Source organism: Ammospiza caudacuta, chromosome Z, assembly GCF_027887145.1.
Source record: "Ammospiza caudacuta isolate bAmmCau1 chromosome Z, bAmmCau1.pri, whole genome shotgun sequence".
Lineage (NCBI taxonomy): Eukaryota > Metazoa > Chordata > Aves > Passeriformes > Passerellidae > Ammospiza > Ammospiza caudacuta.
The window spans coordinates 65,410,487-65,434,970 of NC_080632.1; the positions used below are offsets into that span (position 1 = coordinate 65,410,487).

At 39.9% G+C, this 24,484-nt stretch overlaps 1 protein-coding gene across 1 annotated transcript; it reads right to left on the minus strand.

Annotated features, from left to right (window-relative positions):
* Nucleotides 1–1,675: 1,675 nt before the first annotated feature.
* Nucleotides 1,676–22,212, minus strand: DCP2 (decapping mRNA 2). The gene is made up of 11 exons (XM_058823599.1): nt 22,143–22,212; nt 16,809–16,960; nt 15,112–15,239; nt 14,603–14,701; nt 13,010–13,162; nt 11,276–11,388; nt 11,061–11,168; nt 10,205–10,328; nt 9,575–9,685; nt 7,840–7,891; nt 1,676–7,176 (listed from the first exon to the last, which is right to left on the minus strand). Exons 1-11 carry the CDS (start codon nt 22,193–22,195, stop codon nt 7,013–7,015), a joined length of 1,257 nt encoding a protein of 418 aa, XP_058679582.1. The 5' UTR covers nt 22,196–22,212; the 3' UTR covers nt 1,676–7,012.
* Nucleotides 22,213–24,484: the final 2,272 nt, after the last annotated feature.

A 24,484-nucleotide genomic window follows, 5' to 3' on the forward strand; every position in this document is an offset into this window, starting at 1 on the left:
CTTCAGTGCCCTCACACAGAAGAGTTTCTTCTGTAAGAAATTCAGATACTCTTACACAGAAGCTGCAGCCTCAGTGTTTTTTCCAGGCCTGACAATTTGCTGATTATTTCACTACATTTAACACAAATCATCTGTGCCAGCTGTGCTCTAGAAGTGCATTAGAATTATAAATCATCAGTAAATGTAAACCAGTTCTAATTTTTCCCATAAGGGTTGTACATTAAAAAGCAGCACTGGTACCATCTACCCTCAGCAGTAGCCAGAGTTTGCCAGACCACCAGTTGATTTATTTGCCACAGCAAGCAGCTACTGCATCATTTGTTAGAATACTGGAAAGGATCAGCTGGGAATGGTCACAGGCTTAATGTTACTGTGAAAACTGTTCATTAGTGATAATCAGCTTCAGCTCCAGTGTACCCCATTCAAATGGCACAAACCCTCAGAAAAAATGCCAAAAAAACCTCAAACTCCTTTTATGCAACTCTGAAGTACCAGCACAGAAATACCTGAGTGTGTAGTGCACAGAGTTACAGCAACTTAACTCAAAGCTTGTTGCAGAAATAATAAATTTGCAATGCAAGAAAAAAAGGTGATTCCTGCCAACCTAAGTCCATTCATGAATTAATGACTGGATGTTTTTTAATTTTCTTAAGTCACCAGAGTGCATGAAACTTTTGTATTTCACTGAGTGCTTAGAAAAAAATCATTTTTTCTAATTCTATGTATAAATCTTCACCAGTTTGAATGTACTGTTAGCTTTTGCAAAGCACATGTGACTAAGTTTGCATTCATGTCATGTTCTACTGGTTTTGTTAGTTTTCTTCTCCTCCAGTATACTGCACCATGAATTGTAACTTTAGAAACTTTTCACCTTACTGAGTTTGCTTGAAATGTGTTGCTACCTTTTCGTTTCCAAGCAGCTGTAAAATAGCTATTTTGTGTTCATTTGATAGAGAATTGTAAAAACTGCATTTATTTATACAGAGGCATTTATAATACTTATTTTACAAATGTTCTTATATTCTGAATAAATTTCTAATGCTGTTTCTTTGCCTTGGGAGTTGTTTCACTATGGCGTGTCACCTTGCTGTTGAATGGGACTGCCTAAAGACACCTTGGCCCAAAGATATCTCATCTGCAAGCTAAATTACTGATGGAGATGGTTTGATATTGTCAGCAAAGTTCACTTAACAGAGCCATGAAAAGTTGTAAAGAACTCAGATATGGCCACAGGTTTTAGAACATCATTTTAGTACATCTTCAACGAACCATTTATGGAAATGGAAGGGCATGCCTGAAACTGTTACCACGCGTCCAATTCTTTTAATAACAAGTTATATAGACCAAAACAAAAAGAAAACACTCAATGTTACATAAAATATCTAAAAGCACTGATTGAAGTTTAAATACTTCTTTCTTCTGTTCATCTAACACATTTTATTTTTTTTCCATTCTGTTGAATGGCATCCACCTTTACAGCTGACTTAAAAAAATAATTTCCTCACCTGGCTAGACGAGATATAATTACTGCTGGTTTAAGGCAACACGTGAACACTCTACAGTGAAAGAATAACCGGCACCAGCAGCAGAGGCATCACATTCCACAATGAACTGCAATTCTTATATTCATACTTCAGTACTTCAATATGTTTATTTATAAAGCAATTTAATTTTACAGAGGAAAAAATAACAATATAGAAGAAAATGTTAACTTAGTCTTCTAAATGGTGTGCTTCAGTTTTGAATCAATTTATAACAAACAAAATCACAATCATCAGTACAGTAGATGTTACAGGTAGTTACAGATTCTACTTATTACAATTGAAGAGCTGACTAATGCAAACTTTCTTCAAAAGAACATAATGGAAGTTGTATAAAATCTGTAATGATTTTAACTCTTTAGCTGTACATATTTTCTTCTTAATGAGCACAATGTGCCACTTACACACAGAGGAAAACAGATCGAGTTCTTGAGCTTTAACAAACAGAAGGAAGACATAACCCTTCATGCCTGAGCCACACCACAAAGCACTGGCTCCTGTTTTCTGTGAGGCATGCAGTGCTGCCCTGAAGAGTGTCATCGTTTGGAAGCAATACCCAAGTCTGGGTCCTGGAACATGAACACCAATAGAGCATTCTGCTGAACTAACAACCCCGCACCTTCTTCTGGGGGGGGTCTGTTTTGCTTTTTAATGGTAAAAGTGCCTTGCAAACCCAGCTAAACTGCTCCTCAGGGATAAAGTTAAACTTCCACATAGTGCAGTGCCATGCAGACACAGTAAAGTTCTGTTGCAAGTATCGGCGTGAGAAGTATTTGCTGACAGCTCTTTATCATGCAGTTTTCCATACATTTTCTGCATAACAAAATTATGTACCCAACCAGTAAAGATACAAATTTCATTCCCACAGTTTAGTAATTTTGATCAAACATGCTTTAAAAAATTTGCAAAGTTCTTCTCACTATTGGAAATGTGTCATAGAGAACTGTGTTTGCAGGATGTGTTTTCTTAAAAAGCTATGAATGCCTTATTTTTAAAATGATTAATGCTCCACGAGCTGTAATCATTTTCCTAAAGGCACTGAACTGCAACCCATACTGGAAACAAGAAGCTAGTTCTGATCAACAGTATAAATGCTTAGAAATTACAAAATACTCTGTTTTCATTAAAATCCATAGAGACCTTTCCAAATTTAAACATTGTGTACTCTCTGAAATGTTAACAATTACTTAAAAGGAAGCATTTTTTTTTTCCCAGAAGAACTGATGGAGGACTCAAAGATACTTTTGACTTCCCAAAAGCAGCCAGAGCTCAGAACACTTTAAAGATAAGGGTTTGTGTAAAGCTGAATCTGTACAAAAAGTTAAGTCTTGCTAAACCTAACATTTTCAATGGAAAGACAAACCCCAAGCATTTTGTTTTATTGTACTGCTACCAATCTGGAATAGTTCCTCTGGTACAATCTTGAATATGGCCAATGTCATTCTTGTTTAATGCTGATTTCCTTTTAAGTTCACAAGCTACATGAAAAAGTGAAATGCACACCCAGCACCAAACCTACTGCATCTATCATGCTTACGTACGGGATTAAGAACAGTGCAAATACTAGCATATAGCCTACTTCCATTCTTGACTACACTATTGCTATAAATGTATATGAACAAAAACTTATTATGGAAGAATTTCTAAGTCTAATTTACTGTAAAAGCACCTTCAGAGTTAGTTTGTATAAATTTTCCATATCTTAAATAATTTTGGTTGTTTCAAAAGGTGAAATATTGTAATAACAAAAACAATTTGAAATTATGAAGTTGTGTATAAGCACCAGATTATTTAACATTTACAGTGCAAGACTTAAAATATGTTTATTTACAGAAATCAGTATCAACAAGAGAGACTATCTACTAATTCTCAATAACTATGAGCTTACTAACACATTTAGAATATAACCTCCTAACTTCAAACATGAAGGCACCTGGCTTTACCTCTGAAAAAGAAACCTGTTGCTCAGAATTTGTAACAAAACCCCAAGTATCTGAGGATTAAGCAGCCCACTGACCCCACAACTGGGCAGCTAGTTATCCCCGGAGCAGCAGTGCTGTCTTGCACCACAGGAGAGTGGAGTTTGGATTCTTAATCTAGACTCTTTGCTCTTCACACCACAATGGCATGAGTGCAAAAGCAAATCACCACATTAAGTAAAGGTTGGAAGAACTGCGTTATCTGAAATTACAATCTGAGAGCAAGTACATTAGAAGTAGCCAGACCCGAAGCCTGCCTTGTTTTTAAAAGGAACTGTTACGTCTGTAACTGCCACAGGTAGGTGAAAAAAAATCACTAAGTTGTTCTCAAATCACCAAATTAGTTCAGGAAGGTTGAAGCACAGCACAGAAGCCTGGAACAGTGATCAGGCCCAAAATTTCATTAGAAACACTTTATGCATGTTTGGCCTAAAGTATTTATATTGTGTTAAAAAATAATACTCTGATTGTACAATAAATAAAGCTACTTCCCCCTCTCCTCCCCAGAACCACTGTTGCCAGACTTCAAAGACACAGTTACTTTCAAAAGCCGGATGATGGATGTATGTCAAGGAGCTGAAGTCAGCAGCACTTCAGCCACTTAACTAACTGGGCAGGCCACTCTTCAGTCCAAGGTCAAAGTATAGAAGCACTCTGAGGAGACATGCTAAAAACCTCATGTTAAAGCAGGGAGTTGATGTAGTACTAGGAACTGCACACTAGTACCAGATTCCTAGCACCACACAGCTGTAGGGTTTTTTGCTAAATATTTGTTCACTCTGCAAGTTAATTCCAAGAACACTGATTAACCGTTCATTATGTGAATAACTCCTAACATGGCAGCATTCTCAAATTGACAGTGTTTGTTTTTCAAGTATCTCAACACCAGCTTTCAAGTCGGACATGCAAACAGTTCCCATTTCCCTGTGTCTAGCTCCTGTACAGCAAAAACTCACAGAACTAAAGCCTGTATCTCACTTGCTATTTCTTCACTGTTTTATGGAAGATAATGTAAACAGTACTTCTAAACTCAGAAATACAATTATAAAGGGATGGTGAAATAAGAACATAAACAACAGTAAACAAAATGTTCATGGTGCAGGGCATGGTGGAGCCCACCAAGTGGATCACATGCCACCACATTTACATAGTTTTAGGATAAACTTTACTAAGAAAGCAGAAAGCAATGCCACTACAGGAAACTGTACCCTTATACAAAGAAGTAATTTATTGCATATTTATCACATTTATTTGCAACTCACATTAAGGCTAGGTTTACTAAAATGAATGACATATGTATAAGCTTCACTTTCGGTTGCTTAATGAAGCAACCAATGTCTCTTATACTGAACCAACCTTTCACTAAGAAGAAAAAAATTACACAGTAAACAGAGGGCAGCCATCATCTCTTAATCATAGAACATGCTTCCATTGTTCTAAAGACTTCCTCTTGCCTGGGACAGGACTTCCCAAACAGATGATAGATGCTCCAAGTTCACTGTTTCATCAACATCCCCATTATTTTACAGAGCACTATCTATAATTTATCTAAAAAATCAACTTATTTATAAAAAGATTTCCACAGCCCGTTATTTAATTATGCCTTAGGAGAGTCCTATTAGCTCCACAGGCAGTAGCAGCCTCAGGATATGATACAAACTTCTGCCTCACCATGAGTAAAGGCACTTTTGCTGGGAAATCAACTAAAATAGCACAAAGAAGTAACTAAAGATTAGTTTTCACCTGAAGCTGAATAACATAACTCCTCCAGCATTATCCTACCCTCAATTACTCTTCTTTGTCATTGTATGGCCTTTGGATACATTTAAGAAAAAACAAAAAGAAAAAAAAGTAAGTCAAAGCTAGATTGAGCTATTTCACAATTTGGTCTTGAAAAACAAGGCCCTCAGAACTCTTGTCCTCCAGAAGGAGGAAATGCTGTAGTACATTTCTCCTGTTGACTGATACAGAAGTTGAACACTCCCATGGCCAAAATTATTACAGCATTAGAGTTCCAAATCACCTGGTGCCAGGCAGGTGAATAAACCAGGAGAAAGTTCTAAAGCTATTTCTGAGGAAAATACTAGGTAGGGTATATGAAGTAGGGTGGTTGAAGGAAGACCAGGATTTTGGTTTTGGATGACATATATGAGTTGCATAAAAACTCAGTGCATGTAGATACACTACAAGGGTGTATTTCATTCAACCTATCAAGTTATCAATTACCTCTATTCTAGAGCAAAGTCCATTTTTAAATCTGGGACATGCTTGCTATCACAAGCTGCTGTGACAAATTATTTCAGTGCATTTCTCTCCACTGCAACACAGGTTTTTTGTTCCTCCCCTCCATCCCCACACCATCTTTCATGTTTTTCCTAAGAAAGCACTGTAGCTGAAAATGACTGAGGCTAGATCATTTAAATGCTAACTGCAAGTGCAATTCAATACTACTGGATATATACAGAGCAGATACACTACACAAGAGATCTGAGGACAACAGCACAGGATACAATACTGAACACCCTTGGAATAGTTATTGGAAGCCTGATTAAGCTGTTCAGTGTCACACAATGCCTCTGTTACCCATGCACCTGCCTTCCTACTCAGAAAGATCTACAGAGGCTTATTTACATTCAGTATAAATGGTACACAAGTTACCTCTCACAGACAAGTTTAAGCTTCTCTTTTTTCACAAGCAGCTGCTTTGTAACTTCTTCTTATGCAGCTGTGGGCAGTGCACAAGAGCTAAGTCAGACACTTTGAAGGGCTGAGTTTTACCCAGTTTGAGTGTCATTATCAAAGACCAAGGAAAAGTAGGTACAAAAACTCAACATGCTATAGATTTGACTCAAGTACTAGTGATTGCCAGCCAGCAAAAACTATCAGTGTGAAGGAGGGAAGGTATTTGGGGCAAACAATCAGTACAGAGAAAGGATGACAGGCTGAGACTAGGTTTGAAATGTGCAACTTGGTTTCAAAATCACTAGGACAGAAGCGTCCTCTGAGAATTAGTTTCATTGCCACTGTGTAATATTGCAATGTTCTACAAAATAAGGACAAACAAGTCCAATAATTTACATCAGAACTGTTACAATGTTAGCAAGCTGGTATACTCCAACGGTTAAAAAAAAGTCAGTGACATTCTAAAAAACACATGGCAAGTTACCATAAAAAAATTTTTAAACCACAAAAAAATAAAACACAAGTAAAAAGAATGCCCTCTAATGCACAGCTAGGAACAAGTGAACTGAACATTGGAAAGGTACTTTTGTGGACAAAGGCTAGACTGCATTTAAAGTGCAACACTTGACTATGCCACTCCCATACTGCAAAGAGAACAAATCCTTCCAAACCAGCAGTCAGTCCCTGCATTGCATTTAAAAACAAACAAACAAAACAAAATAAAAAACTCCTGAGAAAGAGTAAGGCTGGATAAGAAACCTCCTCAATTGCAACAGGCAAGTCTGATTCTTATTCTTAATACGCTTGCTGTCAGAGGTCAAAACTTTTCATTATGGCATCATGGTCAAACTTGAAACTCAAGAAAGCTCTTGATGAAAAAACAAATTTGTAATGGCCATTGCATGCCATAGAATGTCCATGTACAGGTTCTGGCAGCATGTCTTCAATGGAGCAACACATCTCGTATGCTGCTTCTGCTTAAAGAGAAAAAAGTATGAAACAAATTTTAAATGGGCAGTTGCCAATAAAAATATCTATAACAACAATGGTAAAAAGCCATACCTCAAAATACATTCAATTAATATTTATAAGAATACCTGTATGTTTGGTCATAAACAGAAGAAGGTAACTCAAACCAGCCATATTTACAGGTTGTCTATAGGCTAGAATGAATCTTCAAATTCACTGCAATCTGGAAACACTTTCAATAGCCACATATACACATATTTTACACATATAATACGGTTTCATTTCTCAATAGCCATTTCTTAACAAGGAGAAATGGCATGGCACTGTTTCCTGAGCAGTAAGTAAAGAACTGTATGCACTCTGCTGCAGCTTATTACAAGCAGGACAGAAAGCCTTAAAATACACTCAATTAGCAGCAATGTGCTGACTCAGATGCTATTTTTCTAAACTAGCTTTTAGTTACTTTTTCACTCAGCCACCTGGTGTATCAAAGACCAACATGAAACAGTATATTTTTCATTAAAAACAAACAAAACCTCAGACTACCTTGTAAAAATGGCTTTATAAGATTTGGAAGGCTGGCATGAGGAAAAGCCCTCAACCATCATTATTCAGGTGCCTTCAGCCTGTAGTACAGAACAATGGATGAAAATTCTGACTGCACTTGCCTGTTTCAAAGTTATCTTGAAGTCTTCTTGGATTAAGCCTTTTTTCACATTTCTGGTGAAGAGAATGACCATACATTACACATTTTTGATAAAGAAATGGCATTATATTTAAGCATCATCTAACAGGCATGCTAGTTTGCTTTGACACACCTCATGTCTGAATTATTTTACCTCTAACTCAGCGTTAGTTCTGTCACATTACTTAAGGTAGCAAACGTCCTTTAAATCCACAAGTCTTTCAGAATCATGCAACCTTTTAACAGTCACTAAAACATTTCTAACATGCAGACTTTTGGAAGAAAATTTTGAATACTTTCTAACTGATTTAAGACAGAAAGGTCTTGCATATGATGGTGTGTAATCAACATTGTGCATGCATAAGCCCGCTCTTCATAGAGTTTGTCCCAAAAGAGGAAAGGGGAATGTATTTGCAGACATGCTGCTACTGCCAATTAAATTAACATGCTTTAGAGACACAAACTCAAAACTCTCCAGGGAGGAACTGCTTTAACCCCAGATATTGGTGCTCTGAGTACACAAATACAAAAAAAATATGGCTCTTTGGACTCTCTGCAAATTAGAAGTTTCCTGGCCTTCAAGTTACATCAGTAAATTATCACTGGACTCAAAATATTTAAACTTTAAAAGACTGACCATCATGAAAAGACAAGTGAAACAGGAAAAGAGAAATATTCAGAAAAGTTTGTGAAAAGCCTGCAAAGCAACTGTGGAGCATTAACAGTTATCTCCATAAAGATCTTCGAGATTACCATTACAGTTTTTTCCTATTCATCTAAATTTCTGGGCAGTCAATTCACTCTTCGACACTCAGACTCAAACATAACTAATAACTTCTTGCTGCAGTAAGGATTTTAGGACAAGTTTACCATTTCTGTATGTTTACATGAGTAAGAGAAAGAAGGCAATAACCCCAAGCCAGAATGGGAAGAATCTAGTTTAAAGCCTGTAAACAAGAGAAACTAAAGTCTGGACAAGCCAGCTGAGCTGCACAGAGATCTGGGGGCTCACAGATGCACAAGAGTCAACAAAGTATACTGAAGAGCCATAAAAAACAGGGAATCAAAAGCACATTCCACTATAAGAGAGAGCATAGCCCAGTGAGTCAGTTCCCACTGAGAACTGGACAAACACAACTAGTAACTGCAAGGGAAAGTAAAACACAGTGTGACACTGGAATTTACAAACTGCTGTAACCAGCTGTACTGTATGATTGAAAAACGATATGAGATTCTGGCATCCAAGCCAAGTCTGTGTCTCAACATTTCTTGCTGGAGAGAAGGGAAATAATAAGTATTTATATCACCACTTTCTAAGTGCTTCATAACAAAACCCCATGCTTACAGTAAGACATCACACATGAATAAATAAGATCTGTACACATCACAGAAGGCTTTTACATGACAGGAACCTGGAAAGCTGCAGGATTGTGTACTGAAACAGCTTGACAAATTTTCAACAGTTAAAATTACTTCTAAAATGCAAACTTTGAAATTTAGTATGTTTGTTTATAGATGTCTATGCATACAAGGTAAGAAATGTTATACATCTGCAAACATGGATCAAATACTCTGACCAAACATGGATCAAACATGATCAAATACAAACATACGCTTGATAGATAGGCACTTTACTTTGTTTCAGCAGGACATTGCCCTGGCCATTTGTTAAGCATTACTGGAACCTACTACAGACACAGACACTACATGTTTCTTACCAAGGTATGGTTTTGCTTAACTGGTTGACTGTGCAGTCCATTTGTTCGCTTCTTTTGGCTGGAAGTGTCTTGATTTTGCTTTCTGCCATTGTTCCTCACACTCTGACTCTGCTGTTAAGTTCAAAACAAGTAGAGGGAAGAGTTTAAATGGCAGAATTGGACATAATTGCATTGACATTTCCTACTTAGTAACTAAAACTTCCCTCCAAGTAACTTCAAAACATGTAAACACTTTCTTTTGCAGAAAAACTGAAGCCCACTGAAATTAACCAAATATACACTCAAGCTACAGAGCCATCAACTGTTACTCATTCCCTCTTGCACTAAGTATGAAAGAATTATTTCACAATTAATTGAGTTCAGTGAATTTCCATGCACTGATGCAGATATACTAGAGATACTAGCAAAATGGCAAGGACTAATTACTATCTGTACATGAAACACCACAATTGATACCACCACCTCTAGTGTGAGACAAATCAAAAAATTCCCAAGAATATTCCCCCACTCTAATTTTGCATTCTCTGGAGATGAAATTCACTGGTTTTGTCCTAGAGAGGAAACCTTTATGAACAAAGATATCTGTTTTAAATAGTCCACATGTATATGCTTGCCTAACAAACAACCTACCTTTACTTTCAAAACTTCAGACACCTCAGGATGATTACATGGCTTCTGTTGCTGTTTTGGCTTCACCAAGTGCTCTCCTGAAAAGCCATCTGTAAACACCTGTTGACTACAGCGAAGTTTGGATCTAGTACAGGAAAACAAAGACAGGTTACAACATAACTTCAAATCTACTGAGAGCAGAAGACAAATATGAAAAAAGTTACTGAGAACAATGTGGAAGACAATCTTAAGTAACCTGTATGGAAACTCTAATAGTGCTCACTGCCATTAGCACTCTCCACAGACAAGAGGCCAAGTCCACATTAACATCTGTCCTGTTGTTCTCAGTGTTGGTGTTGCCCTGGCTCAAATTATTAAGTCCTCTCATAGGGACTACAGGTTTCAACATTTGCTCTACCACTTTTCACTCAGCTGAATCTAAAGCCAGCAGGACATGTTCCTCTACTGGTTCCCACAGGTTTTATCTAGCACTTCTTAGACTACTTTACAGTCCTGCTTTGGGGAGTCCTACTTTTCCTGTGCAGAAGGGCCAAAAATATTGAAGCTGAAGCACTGGAAGTTAGCTACTTGCTTAAGCTTCTGGGTTTTTTTGATTCCCCCAAACAAGACTGAGGAAATAATCCCAGTTCTGACACCTGTGTATCAACACATTAATTAACTTTTCACCTTACTTACAAGTCTACGATATACATCTATGTTAATTTTTCTGTTATTTAGCTATTACTCGAATACAAATCCTTGGAGAAAAAGGACAAGCAGTATTGTATATAATTGTCATTGTATAATATTGTCATATTTGTATGACCAGTGTTTTGTAAGAAAGAATATAGAGATGTTAAACTGACCTGGTTCTTACCTAGCTTTTTCCAAGTTGGGCTTAGAGGGTGTGCTCCCTGCAGATGAAAAACCATTGTCACTGCCTGAGGAATCTCCATTCCTTCGGGAAATCCATTCCCTCAATGGCCTGTGAGCAAGGAGTAGTACAACAAGATCTACTTACCAAAACAAATCTAAAGAATTTAAAACTGTCTGAAAGACCCTGGCCTAGCATTTGCCTCATGTCAAACATACCTGATGAAGGGAATCGCCATAAAAAATTTGTTAGGTGCCAAACCCAGCTTGGACTTTGGAGTCATGTCATTTCTGTGGCACGGTAATTTGTTGATGGAAAACCACTCAATATTCTAGAAAAACAAGAAATAAAATCAAAATACCCTCTATTGTAGCCATAGCAGAATTTTACAAATGTGTATCAGCCACAATTATTTCCCTTAATTAAAAAATTACCATGGAAGACTTAAATTAACGGGCCACAACAGCATTTTTCACAAAAGGTTAATTAACTCTTCCGACTGCCACTAAGTAGCAGATGGTAAAGCACAAAATTGCATGATATCGCACCTAAAATATGAAAGATATTAATCAGCAACTAAAGTCTGAATAAGAGTGTCATAAACAAACCAACCAAACCACTGCACACCGAATGCCATAAATAAATGTACAGGCTTTGAATAACTTTCAAAAACTTTTTACTTAAAGTGTGATCAATACTGGACCACCAATACCCATTCGAAAATAAGAAGGGTGTTTAGCTTGACAGTAACATTTCAGGTTTTGTTACAAAAGAAAAAGAAACATGGCGATAGGATAGGATTTGTGTTATTGCATTTAACTATTAAAACTATAACTATATGTTATAGTTTTAATAGTTAAGACTATATATACTTAGCAGAATGGGGAACAAAATCAGGAATTCTGACCACAGACAGCATAGAAGAACCCACATGAGATTTGCCATCATAGAATCTACTCAGAAAGCCTCAGGTCCAAACAAGATGCAAATTATGGAAGTAAGTTACAAACCGAACAAGTCTTCAATATAGTTCTGCAGGGAGTATAAAATCAGCCTGCCCGGTGGCATTAGATCAGATGAAGACAAAATTTCAAAACTCTGTCATTGCAAGAACTCTTCAACATTCCCACACATATGGTCACTGTTCTACAAAGTACCATATTTATTGTATATTTTTTAAAAAACCTCAAATTTCGTCTTATGTCATATTTAAAAAAACAAGAGGTCTCAAGTACAAGAAATTAAGTCCTGTCCACTCAAATTTCTTTATTTAGAAAGCAAGATGCCCCGTTTAGTGACACAGTCTGCATGGAAATATAGCTGTTTTGAACTGAATTGTCATAAAGGGAAAAAAAAAATCAAACTTCAAAGATTACAGATACCACTGACAAAGGTTCCAACAAGTTGCTATCGGAGCCTTGGTCTTTGGCTTTCACAATACCTTTTAAAAGCACACAATGGTACATCCAAAATAGTTCCCTTTTTCTGCCCCCTTCCCAACTTCCTCCTTAAAATATACTATTTTTTAAATCTGAAAGTATTAGACATGAAAAAAAGAAAACAATCCTTAGTTTGTCCTTTTGATATGTAGGCTTTTGCATGTCCCCAACTAATAATTACAACTTGAGAATGCATAGCTACATTTGCATCCGTAACTAGGAACAATATGAAATTATTAATATATATACCACCCACAGAAGACAAGAATTGTATTTTAGCAGCATGCTCTATTGTCTTTTCATGATGAATGGAGATGTCAGACAAATGTTCAAGTATCAGACTTGCAGTTGAGCTGAAGGAAGTCAACATAAAACCCTACAGTGCAGAGATGCCACTGGTACCTAGCACTTAAGGTGCTCATTGTGCTTAGTGGGTTCATTATTTTACACACTTCTGGCTTTAAAAAGCAACTTCTGCAAAGTTCCTACAGATTCAGACAAGGTAGCACATACCCGAATTTCCCTTCTAGTTTTGGGGTTGAATTTGGTGTTCTTGGGAACTCCAGGAATGATGTACAGCCGTGCTAACTGATCATTGATTCGCAGCTCAATGTAGTCCTCTTTGCAGATATAATCTTTTATGTCAAACCCAGTTTCTTCAAACACCTGAGAAGTATTTAGATTAAATTAGTGTGTGTGTATTCAGAGTTATCCTTTACACAACCTACTACCCCAAGCAAAGGAATGACTATTTTTCAGATATATTCATGAAAGTTGCCGGGAAAAACAAGTCTTTACATATAGAGGTTTGCTCAGAAATAGAAAAAGAATCTACATGCTTTAAATTTCTCTGAAACTGCAAACCTGTTACACCTGTTAAAAGTGTAGCAATTTATTAATATGGATGGGCTTAGTCCTCACCAACTTCTGAGGTACTACTAAACTCTGTAGGCACTGCCAAGTGAAGACCTCTTCAATTTGATTTTACAGAGATGCAGCTTATGGTTTCAGATCTGTCCTGACTCAAGTGAAAGAAGTTGAAAGATTTATTTCAGATATAAAATAAATTGTTAGTCTATCCACAATGACAATCTAACCTATCAGAATAATGATGGTAATAGTGCTGATCACTAGCGAAATCTAAATAGATTTTTCAGATTAACAACATCGTCAAAATATCTTTTCCCCCAGTGTAACTGTGCCCCCTTTAATGTGTTTGCTGGCATAACTTGAAGTGAAGAGGAAGATACACTTCATGCAACTCCTTCTTGAAGTAGCTGTCTAGTTTATCCTTGATAGTTATACTTAAAACAAAAAAAATCCCCAAAACCCTGTGATTTCTCAGATACTGATTCAGTCAAATTGAAGAATACTAAATGCATCATACTACTTCCCCTCATCTTTCTCTCCCTCAAAAACTCTGGATGTATTAAGTTGAATGAACTGAATTTGTACCAGTAATGTTCTTTTACAGGCATTTTGAATATGCAGCTTCACTACATATGTAGGTCTCCAGGAGCAATAAATACAGATTATTTTATTTTTCAGATTTTACTTGCAATATACATTGATTCTTGTTCCTGAAAATAACTGAAAAATAGCATAGCTGAAAAATAGAAAAGTAAAGTTCTGCACAATTTTTACATTACATTCTACAACCTCCAACTCAGCTCTTTAGCCTCTTTACACAGACCAGTGTACACAGGGTAAATTCCCATTTCTCCACAGTTATGGTGACCCTTGAAATTAATACACCAAAAGTCATAAATTACATAAGACTTCCCAAGCACCACAAGTAATACTTAAATGTAAATTCACAGTTCAGCAGAGAACTTTAAAAAGCATACTCATTCACTTAATTTACCACATTAGTGCAAAAGAATGTGAAACAAACCATTTTCTGGTTTTATTTTAATATATAACCTCAACCTTGATTACCATTTTGCAACTCAGAAAGGCACCAAAAGATGACTGCAATAACAGACTATTTATTCACACAATTTCAATAACAGGATTACCTAAGTAAAGTGCCTTTTAACCCAACACATATATCCTGATTTCAGCAAAATTTCACTTCTTTATCTTAAAGGAGTTGATATAACTTACTTCTCTAGCAGCACAGTCATGAGGTGCCTCTTCTTTATTTACTTTCCCTTTTGGAAATCCCCAGCCAGATTTTGCTAAATAGCCCTGAACCAAAAGAACCTACAAAACACAAGGGAAGGCAACTGTCAAACATGCAGGTGTTCTAACCAATTTCATTAAATGTCTTCCCTCCACCATCCCCCTTGTTCTCAAAAGAATATGTTAGCCTCAAGGAAGGAAACCATTAGGTTTTCTGTGTTGTACCGTGAATTGTGAAATATTTTACAGAATCATGTAACTCAGATGAAAAAATAAAATCTCAGAGGGAAAGCATGCAGTAGTGTGTTTACTGACTCACACATTATATTTCTGTACACAGCCACCAATATCAACTAACTGCCAGATCTCTGCGAATCTGACAGTGAGTGTAAATTTCTTCAGAAGAAAAATGCAAACAACAAAGAATTACTTCTGCCAGCATACACCATCCCTCACTCTAGACAGTCCTTCACAACTATTTCCATACTCACATTTTCAAGTGTCTCATCAAGGATAATTGCACCATAGGTTGGCACTCCCATTTTGTATTCTTTCCACTCATCTAAAACCTTTTGCACATCTTCACCTTGAGGCAGTAAAAAAGGACAGTGATTGAAGAGTATAGCAGCCTGTTAAGGAAGATAAGCAGCCAGTTCCAAAGTACATATCAAAGATATTTAGACTAAACACTCCCTCTTTTAAGTCCTTTCAAGGAGATTCTCTTGGAAGCAAAATAATATTACAAATAATCCACTACCAAACACTGAAAGTCAGAGTGCATCAAGTAATTCAGCAATTCCTATACAAAGCAATCTAAATAAATGAAAAAAAACACCAAACCCAACAAACAAAAAAGATTGCACAAGGCTGATTGTTTGAGGGAAGGTAATTTTGAAAAAGTAACCCCATAACAGTTATTTTGAATATGTATTATTTGCAAACACATTTTTTTAATTTTGAAGTGATCAAGAAAGAAAAAAAAATCAGTTTCCTGTGCTTGAAATAAATGGGAATACATTTTTGCCACAATCATTTGTTAAGATTATGGCATAGAATCCTATCTTCAGTATTCGTTATGCCAAAAAAACCATTTTAATGACTTATAGTTACAGAAATCTAAATCCTAATACACTTTATCAAAACTCATCATGTCGAGAAAATATAAACAACCTCTATAATTCTAAAATTTTGAGAGAAAATCTGTAAGTCCTTAATCAAAGTATTAATATTACAAATTACATATACTATACTACCAATAAAAAACACTCCACAGTAGAATACTTAAAAATACAATGCAGCAGAGCTAATATTTGTGGCAAATATGGGCTAGAAAGGGAAATAATAATGAACATAAAACATCTATTACACTGCATTTCTTCTGCACTGCCTACAATTTAGGAGAATTTTGTTGGTCTGAAAATACATTTTTAATTAAAAACACATAAAATAACAGCATAACATCAACCAACAGGATATGACCATATATTTACAGTTTACTGTTAAAAGCTGTAGTGTTTCAAAGTAAATATATATTAGGAAACTAACAGATAAGTATATTGTGTAGTGAAAGCATGAATAATATTATCCTCAAAGTTAGAAGCAATATTTCAATCTTAGATCAAGAACATATGGGACAAGGCTAAAACTAAAACGTTTGCTGGATGAAAGCCACAAAGTTTTCTCTAGCAAGAACTAGATAGTACACATTCCAGCAGCCCTTGCAAGCAACAAAAAAAGCAGAGGCCAACCATTTGAATTCAGTAAAAAGCAGTTTCTACTCTACAGAAACTTCCAACAAATACATACCACTGCCCATGGCAGAACACATACCACCTTCAACTACTTTAACATTTATGTTACTAGTTACTTGAAAAGTAATGAACTGTGGAGTTCAGTTTGAAGAGCACCAACAGCTCACCCTTGAAACCAACCTAGAACGCAAAGAAAAATCCTCAAACATCAGAAATGGACCATTTTCCATAGTTCTTTAGCAGTCCAAGAAACATCTCTTTTGTGGGTGCCACAAAATTATGGCAGCAGTGAACTCAGTAACATCACATACCTAGCAATACTAACTTTTAATCATTAACACATGAACTGACATTATCATACTATGAAATATTGTTAACAATATTTAGTTTGCACTTTACCACCAGACAGGAAACAATCAGAGTAATAAAAAGGATATCAGCTTTAGCGAAGTCTCTTATCCCACACTGAGGTAATCCTGGTGTGTTTTGCATGTAGAAATCCAAATAAAACCAATGGGCAAGTTCAATCTGAAAACACACTCTGATTGCATTGTCTCTCTCTTCACTTGGAATGTGCAAAATAAATCGGCTGCCAGGAAAGAAAAAGAGTAAGATTAGCCAAATCTACTGACTTAAATACGGCTAACAATAAAACATTGCAACAGTACAATTCTTGATCCATTAGTACATACCGACAGACCTCCAGATCCTCCTCATGTTCCAAAAGGACAGTAAAAAGTTTTCACTAAGTAAAATACAGCTTTCAAAGTTAAGAAGGAAAATGGATTATTGTGATCTTTCAGAAATATCAATTACAATCTACTAAGTAAATTTACTGTTGTGAAATAGGAAGTGTGAAGACAACCTACTTAAATCGCTGTGTTACAAAAATGAAAGCATTTTTACAAGTCCATTAAAGAACATCTGCAAACTCTGATAAGATATTTCAGTGCTATTTTTTTCAGGATACAAGTTGAACATAGTTATATGTTTTCACTTAAAACCACAGTAAACTATTAATTTACATAGATTTTAAAATTCAATATGATCCTACAGATTTCCTCAGTCTGAATCTGGGTTTAGCCCAGATACTGGCACACAGACAGAGTTACCGAGATAAAAGTTCAAGCAGCACTGTGTCATAGCTCATTTTAGTAAAGCAAAAGAAGCTTTATTTATTTATGTATTTGTATCAATAGCAGAACTTCCTTTTTAGAAATTTACGGTCGTACACTCCACTGAACTTAAATAATTTGATGGAGATCTTTGACACTCAGCTCCTGAGCGCAACCAGATGAATTCCCAAAGTGCATAACATCACTGGTCTAAGCAGAAACAGTGTATCTTTACTTAAAATCTGACAAGTATGAATTGTCACAGGATCTCAGAATTGGGTGCCTCTCTAAGGCAGTCTGGCCAAGGACAGAGGCAGGAGGTCACAGCTGCAGGCACACACCTGACACTCCCCAGGCTTCCAGGCACATTCACAGGTCCCCCAAGTACTAGCACAGGTCTCCTTTTCCACCCCGTAGCCCTGCCCAAATCCCATACCCTCATACCCCTCTCACGGGTCCTGCCCCACCAGATGGCCCAGTTTGAAGTCTGCTAGAGAGAACACGTGCACAGGGGACAGGTCTGGGGAGGCACCTGCCCCCTCCCACCCAGCGCATGGCAATGACACAGTCCCGCTGCGGGTGCTCTGCCCCTCACTGCCGTCACTCACACCACCTCCCCCACACAAAGCTGGCTTCCAGGACACTCCTCATCGCCATCCCAGACACTGCGAGCTGAGACCCGCAGTGGGAGTGGATGGCACTGAGATCTGCTCCCTCACTCCAGCAGCTGACACCGTTGCCCAGCTCCCATCAGCAGCTGTCACTTCATCCTTGGAGCACACCTATACAGAGCGTAGAGAGTGGAATTATCCAGACAAAAACAAATATTTACTAAGAAGATGTAAGATAGGACAGTCTGTGACACTTGAGCAGAAGGGTCAGACAGAGAAGTTACTACCTTGCCCAGTTTTACAGCCAGCCTCTTTTATATCCCTTTCTGCCTATCCTTCCTTTGTCCTCCCCTGCTTCTCCTCTCCTGTGGCACTCCTCTCAACCCAGCATGTGGGATCCCCCCACGTCTAAAGCCCTACCAGATACAAAGGCCAGGCTGATATTCCTGAGAGTGATGCCTGTCGTTTCTTGGCAGTTGGTCAATTAGTGCAATTAACAAGTTTGTTTCATGTCATTGTGTCTACTTCTGATTTCTTAGGTCTGTGTCTAAATATTTTTTCATTCTCATTCCTCCACTTTTTTCCTGTTTTCCAGGAGCAGGTCCATACTCAGATAAACTTGCTGGAATGAACATTCCTATACTCCCTCTCATCAACCAGCGGCCAGGTTTGGCTTTCACTACTGCCTTCCTTATCATTCCTCTTTTCAGTTTGTAGCCTTGTATGCTTTATTTATTCATTATGCTTTTATTTCTCATCTTCCTATCCAATTTTCACACAGAAAAAGGGCCTTGGCCAGATACCCTTAAAGATCTTGGCAGGCCTGAGAGGGAATCTCTGTGAACCTCTTGAATTTCAACACAGCCAAGTGCAAGGCACTGTGCCTGGGCTGGGACAATCCCAAGCACAATGTAAACACAGTCTGATCAGAGAAAGGATGGAGAGCAGCTCTGGGAAGGAGGATTTGGGGTGCTGGTGGATGAGAATCTTGACGTGAGCGGACACTGTGAGCTCCCAGCCCATTCTTTTGATGGAACACAGTGCGCACAGCAGACTGAGGGAGGTGATTTTCACCCTCTATTCTGTTCTGGTGAGACGTCCCCTGAAGCAATGTGTCCAGCTGTTGGAACCCCAATAAAACAGGATGGGGACCTGCTGGAGCAAGTCTTCTCTGAGGCCTTCCAGGATGTCAGGGGGGTAAAGAGAGCTGGAGAGAGGCTTTTTACTATGTCATAATGACAGGACAAAGGGGAAAGAGAAAAAGGGAAGGTTTAGGTAACAGGAAAAAAATTCTTCACTGTGAGGGTCATGAGGCACAGGCACACACTGCCCAGAGAAGTTGTGGATGGCCTGTCCCTGGAAGTGTTCAGTAGCAACCTGGTCTAGAAGGCATCCCTGCTTTTGGCAGAGGAGCTGGGATGAGATTATCTTTAAGGTCCCTTCAACCCAAAGCACTCCATGATTCTCCCTTGCATAAATAGCCTTATTCACATCAACATTTTACCACTTCCCAATTTTCAATCGGCACTACCACTCCCAATTTCTTTTGAAGGCTCTGCTCTTATCTATAAAGCTGCTGTAGCTAAAAGATAAAAACTTAAAAGCCTACATTACATCTACCTGATGATATTTTCTTGCCCCAGCACTGCAGCTGAACATAAATCTAAAGATAAATATGCAGCAGTATCAAAGAAAAGTAAGAATATGCCAGGGATTAGGCTTAGAGAACAATAGCAAAGCCAAGTACAATGATACTTATTAATCAAAAAGTTAACTTCTAAGTTACTTGGAGTGACTGAAGAGCTAAAACAGGCATCTCTAGGTGCAGCTGCCAGGTGCTGGTAGTGATGGGCTAATGCTGGACACACTGTGGGACACAGCTGGAGGCAGCAGCTGAGATGGTGGTGCCTGTGAGGAAGTATATTATAAGGACAAAAATACCAGACAGGCAGAGGAAGTGAAAAAACCAGCATGAAACAGTAGTGCAAACACCAAAGCTGGAGAAGGAAAAGGAAGAGGAGATGTGCATCCTACAGCCTGTGGAGTATCACGTGCTGGAGCAGATGGATATTCCTGAAGGACCCTTAGCCCGTGGGCGTGATCCCACGCAGGAGCAGGGGCAAAGCATAAGAGTGAAGGAGCCCCAGAGAGGATTGTTACAGACTGACCACAACCCCCACTCCCCATCCTGAGCTGTTCGCAATGGAGGAGGTAGAGGAGAGTAGAGAATGAAAGGATGAAGCTGACATGAAGTTTCCCTCGGAAAAACAAGGATGCAGAAAAATATCTTTTTCAAACTTTTTTTTTGTGTGTGTGGCTGGGTGAGCATCTGGCCACTTGAGCAAGGTGAACCAACCACAGTCTGGAAGTCAAAGATAGAGTAAAAGTACTTGTTTACAAGACAGTTTCAAGAAGCTGCTAAACCCACATTATGTCCCTGCACATCCACTTTTTTACTCAGTTAAACAACTCCATAGCAAAAGGCAGCATGAAAAATAGGGACGTGGATACCTGTAACTTATTATTTAACAATACCCAGTAACTGAGTAGGAAAAATCACTTTCTAGCAAAATTCCTACTAATATCACATATAGATTGAAGAATGTAGGAAACTACAGCTATTTTTATAACACATTTATAACATCAACAGAATTACAATACAAAACACCATTTTTAAGACAGAAGATGACAGTATCTCAAAGAAACATGGTAAGACACTGGGACTGATCCTATCACAATGTAAGATTCAAACACTCATGTGCCCTTCTATCAGTCACCCCACGGAAGTGACACTAAAATAGGCTGTATCAGTTTTGTATTAACTGGAATTCCTCTCTAGATTTTCTGAAGAAGTCTTAAATCTTGTGTCGCATGTGAACAGGGATCTGAGAGGCAAGTTCCTCTCTCTGCAGGGAGCCCAAAGGAGACACAATGGAAACACAAGCATGCTTCAGAGGCCAGATTTAGGGAATTGAAAATTTACATGTCTATCAGAAACTGACTCTTGCATTAGACAAGTGCAAAACAATACTGAGTAGGACAGTTCTACCCTCCTGTGGTATTCTCACTTCTAAACATTTTCACTCACTTGAAAACCGTAATTACAGTAAGTGGGGTGTCTTTCCTCTTCACTAACCTTTCCCTCTTTTACATAAATACCTCATAAGGAGTCTCTTGGAGGTGGTAAAATAGAAGGATTATTTTATGCCAAATATCACATGCAGTTTGTGTCATCACATTCTGGGGATGTCAGACAAATTACAAAGTTTTAAGGGCTACACCACAGACGATAATAAGTTGAGACTGTAGGGGGGAAAACGCAACTTGGCCCTTTTAGAGAATCCACGCTTTATGAAAATTCAACCGCAAAGCCCCTGGAACAAGAAAAGCATTTCACTCTGAAAGAACGGACAAGCAGGAGAGGGCAGCTTCGCACCGCAAGGTTTCCCTGTGGCTCTTCCCTTTCCGCCCGCTGGCACGTTCCCTTCCAGCAGAGGTAACTCACCAGAAGGGACTCCCTGACACCTCTTCCAAAGCTTCCCACCCCCTTCCAACGAAACCAGACCTCGGAGCACCGAGTACCACCTTCAGTGCTCGGCTACACGTCACGCCAGCCCCACGCTCCCAGCTCTTCTTTCACCTGCGCGAAAACCGCCGACGCAGCTCTACCTTTTCCGGCCCAAACCGCGCAAGAAATCCCCACAAACAATGTTCTTCCACTTCCACCGTGCGCCCGGCTCCCGGCCCGCCGCCGGGGCAGCCCCACACCCGGTCCAGAGGGTGCCGCGGGCAGCCTTCCCGCCCTTCCAGGACGGATTCCATGGGGAGGGCGGAGCCTCGGGCTCGGGGGGAACGGGCCGAGCCTCGTCCTTCCGCCTCCCGGCGGGCGCGGGACGGCCAGAGCTGCCCCTCGGCCCGGGCGGCCCCGCACCCCCGCAGCTTCCCGGGCCCCGCGCGCGGGGCGCGGGCAGGGTCAGGCGTCCTTCGCGCCCTCCGGCAGCAGCGGCACGGCAGCCCCGGGGCCGCCCCCGCCCCACGGCCGTACCTGCATAGGTCGTCCAGGACGCTGCTGGGGATCTCGGCCCGTTTGGTCTCCATGGGGAAGCGCGGCTCATCCCGACGCGGCAGAGGCCGGGGCGCAGGGAAGCGGCGAGGGCGGGGCCGCGCAGCGGGGGGGGGGGGGGGGGGCGGTGGAGCGGCGGCTGCCGGGGCCAATCGGCGCCCGCCACTAGCGGAACGGCGGCCAATGGGGCGGGGCACGAGGCGGGACCGGCGTGCTCAGGTGATCGCGGGCGGCCAATGGGCGGCGCGGGGCGGGGTCACTGCGAGCGCTCTGATAACGCGGCGCGCCGGGTCAAGGAACGGGACACCGGGACACCGGTGAGGCATAGCTGGGGTGCTGTGTCCGGCTCTCAGCACAGGGAGCCGCGGGAGGGGGTCCAGCAGAGGCCATGAAGATGAGGATGGTGTGGGGCATCTCTGCCTTGTGAGGAAGGGCAGCGGGAGCTGGGCCCGTTTAGTCCGGAGGAGACTGAGAGAGGATCTCATTAATGCATGTAAATTAATTACAATCATTAATGCACGTAAAGATCTCCAGGGCGGGTGCCAGGAGGGTGGTGCCCCGCGACAGGACGAGCAGCAATAGCCCTAAACTAAAACACAGCAAGTCCCACTGCAATATGAAGAACTTCGTCGCGTTTGAGGGGTGGCAGAGCTCTGGAGCCGCTGCCTGGGCGGGCGGGAACTTTCCCCTCTGCAGACATTGAAAGCCTCCTGGACGCTTTGTTCCTGTGTCACCTGCTCCAGGTGACCGTGCCGTGGTGGCGGGGGCACTGGAGGGTATGATCTCCGAAAGGGAATAATTCTGTGATTCTGCGAAACCTAACCGGCTCCGGTGGCATTCCCGGAGGAGTCTCCCTGCCGGCAGAGGGTATCGCTGCTCTCTCCGCTGCGGCCGGCGTTGCAGCCTCTGATTTTAAGTTGCAGCGAGTATTTGACGCTTTCTCCTCTTGTTCTTCCCCTTCCTTTGCTCGCCAAAGTGCCTGAGCTCCGTCTGGCTGCTCTTTCCCTCAGCGGGATTGGGGAGAAAATCAGCGAAATGAGAAAATTCGTTGGTTGAGATAAAGACGAAATTGTCTAGCAAGTTATTAGTATTGCCTATTAAACTATAGGGAATGCAAAAGATGCACACACAAGAAAGCAAAACAAGAAATTACTTTGCTGCTTCCCGTGACGAGGCAGGTGTTCAGCCATCTCCGGAATGAGGGTCCATCATGTGTAACAGTGACTGGGGGAGACAAATGCCATCACTCTGAATGCTCCCCTTTTGTTCTCCCCACAGCTTTATAGCCTGATTATGATGCTATATGGTATGGAATATAATCAACACTGTGTTCAGCACAAATCCAAAACACGGCTCCATACTAGCTAATTAGCTCTGCCCTAGTCAAAACTAGCGCACAGAAACACCAGTCCAGCATTACCCTGAAGACACAAAAAGTATGTACATTCACAGTTCAGTTACTGACAGGCAGAGAAAGTGAGAAGTCTATCCTTTGCCTCCTTTCCAGAAATATAACAAAGAACAGGGAGGCTCCATGATAGCTCCAGAAGTATAAGGAAAGGGCATTCAACCAGGTATAGAAAGAATGATACTGTAAGAAGACTTTGGAGTCCAGTCTTAGTAGGAGCTGAAGCAGTAGTATTTACATATATTGGTGTCTCACTCATGAGCAAACTCCACTAAGTGTATTTGAGAGTGACTTTTGCTCTACTCCCTTTATTGCTGTGATGCTTGGAGGTGATGGGTGGATCACTTTAACGCTGACTTACAGCAGTACTTTGTTAGGGAAAATCAAGTCCACTAACAGTACTATTGATATGTCTAGACAGAGGAACAGCTGGAATGATCTGAGTTAAAACTGATCAATCCCATTGCTCAGGAATCCCAAAAGCTCTGTTTTTACCAGAAAGAGTAGATGTAGGAAGTTCTTTAAAAGTTGTATCATCTGGATTATTTCAAGTATCGGGATACTCTTGCTGCTCCTGTTTTTCCCTGCTTTGCTGCTTTCACAAACTACTCCCCATGTCCTAGTCCCCATCTCCCATGTGGATTTGGTACCAGGAGCTCCTAAAATTGATAGAGAGGAAAAAAAGTGGCTCAGAAAATGCACTTTGACATCTCATGCCATCTATGGTACTTTTAGCCCTGTCACAGTTTCTGAAAAATACCCAACCTGATACAATGAAGAAGTAAATGTGTCAAATGTTACCTAAGGTACAAATCACTCTTGGATATACAGATCCTTAACACGCTCAAGATATATTTTTAAGATATACCTCAAGAACATAATGGAATTTGTAGACAATGTTACAGGACAGGGGAGA

Bases quoted from the DNA above. Each gene is read 5' to 3' on its own strand.
- DCP2 (XM_058823599.1), bottom strand. From the start codon at position 22,195: ATGGAGACCAAACGGGCCGAGATCCCCAGCAGCGTCCTGGACGACCTA. The intron at 15,240-16,808 runs ATATCCTTTTTA...AGGCTGCTATAC, and splicing joins AAGAGACTTCGCTAAAGCTG to TCTTCAATCACTGTCCTTTT. The intron at 10,329-11,060 runs GTAAGAACCAGG...TTCCTGTACTAG, and splicing joins CCCAACTTGGAAAAAGCTAG to ATCCAAACTTCGCTGTAGTC.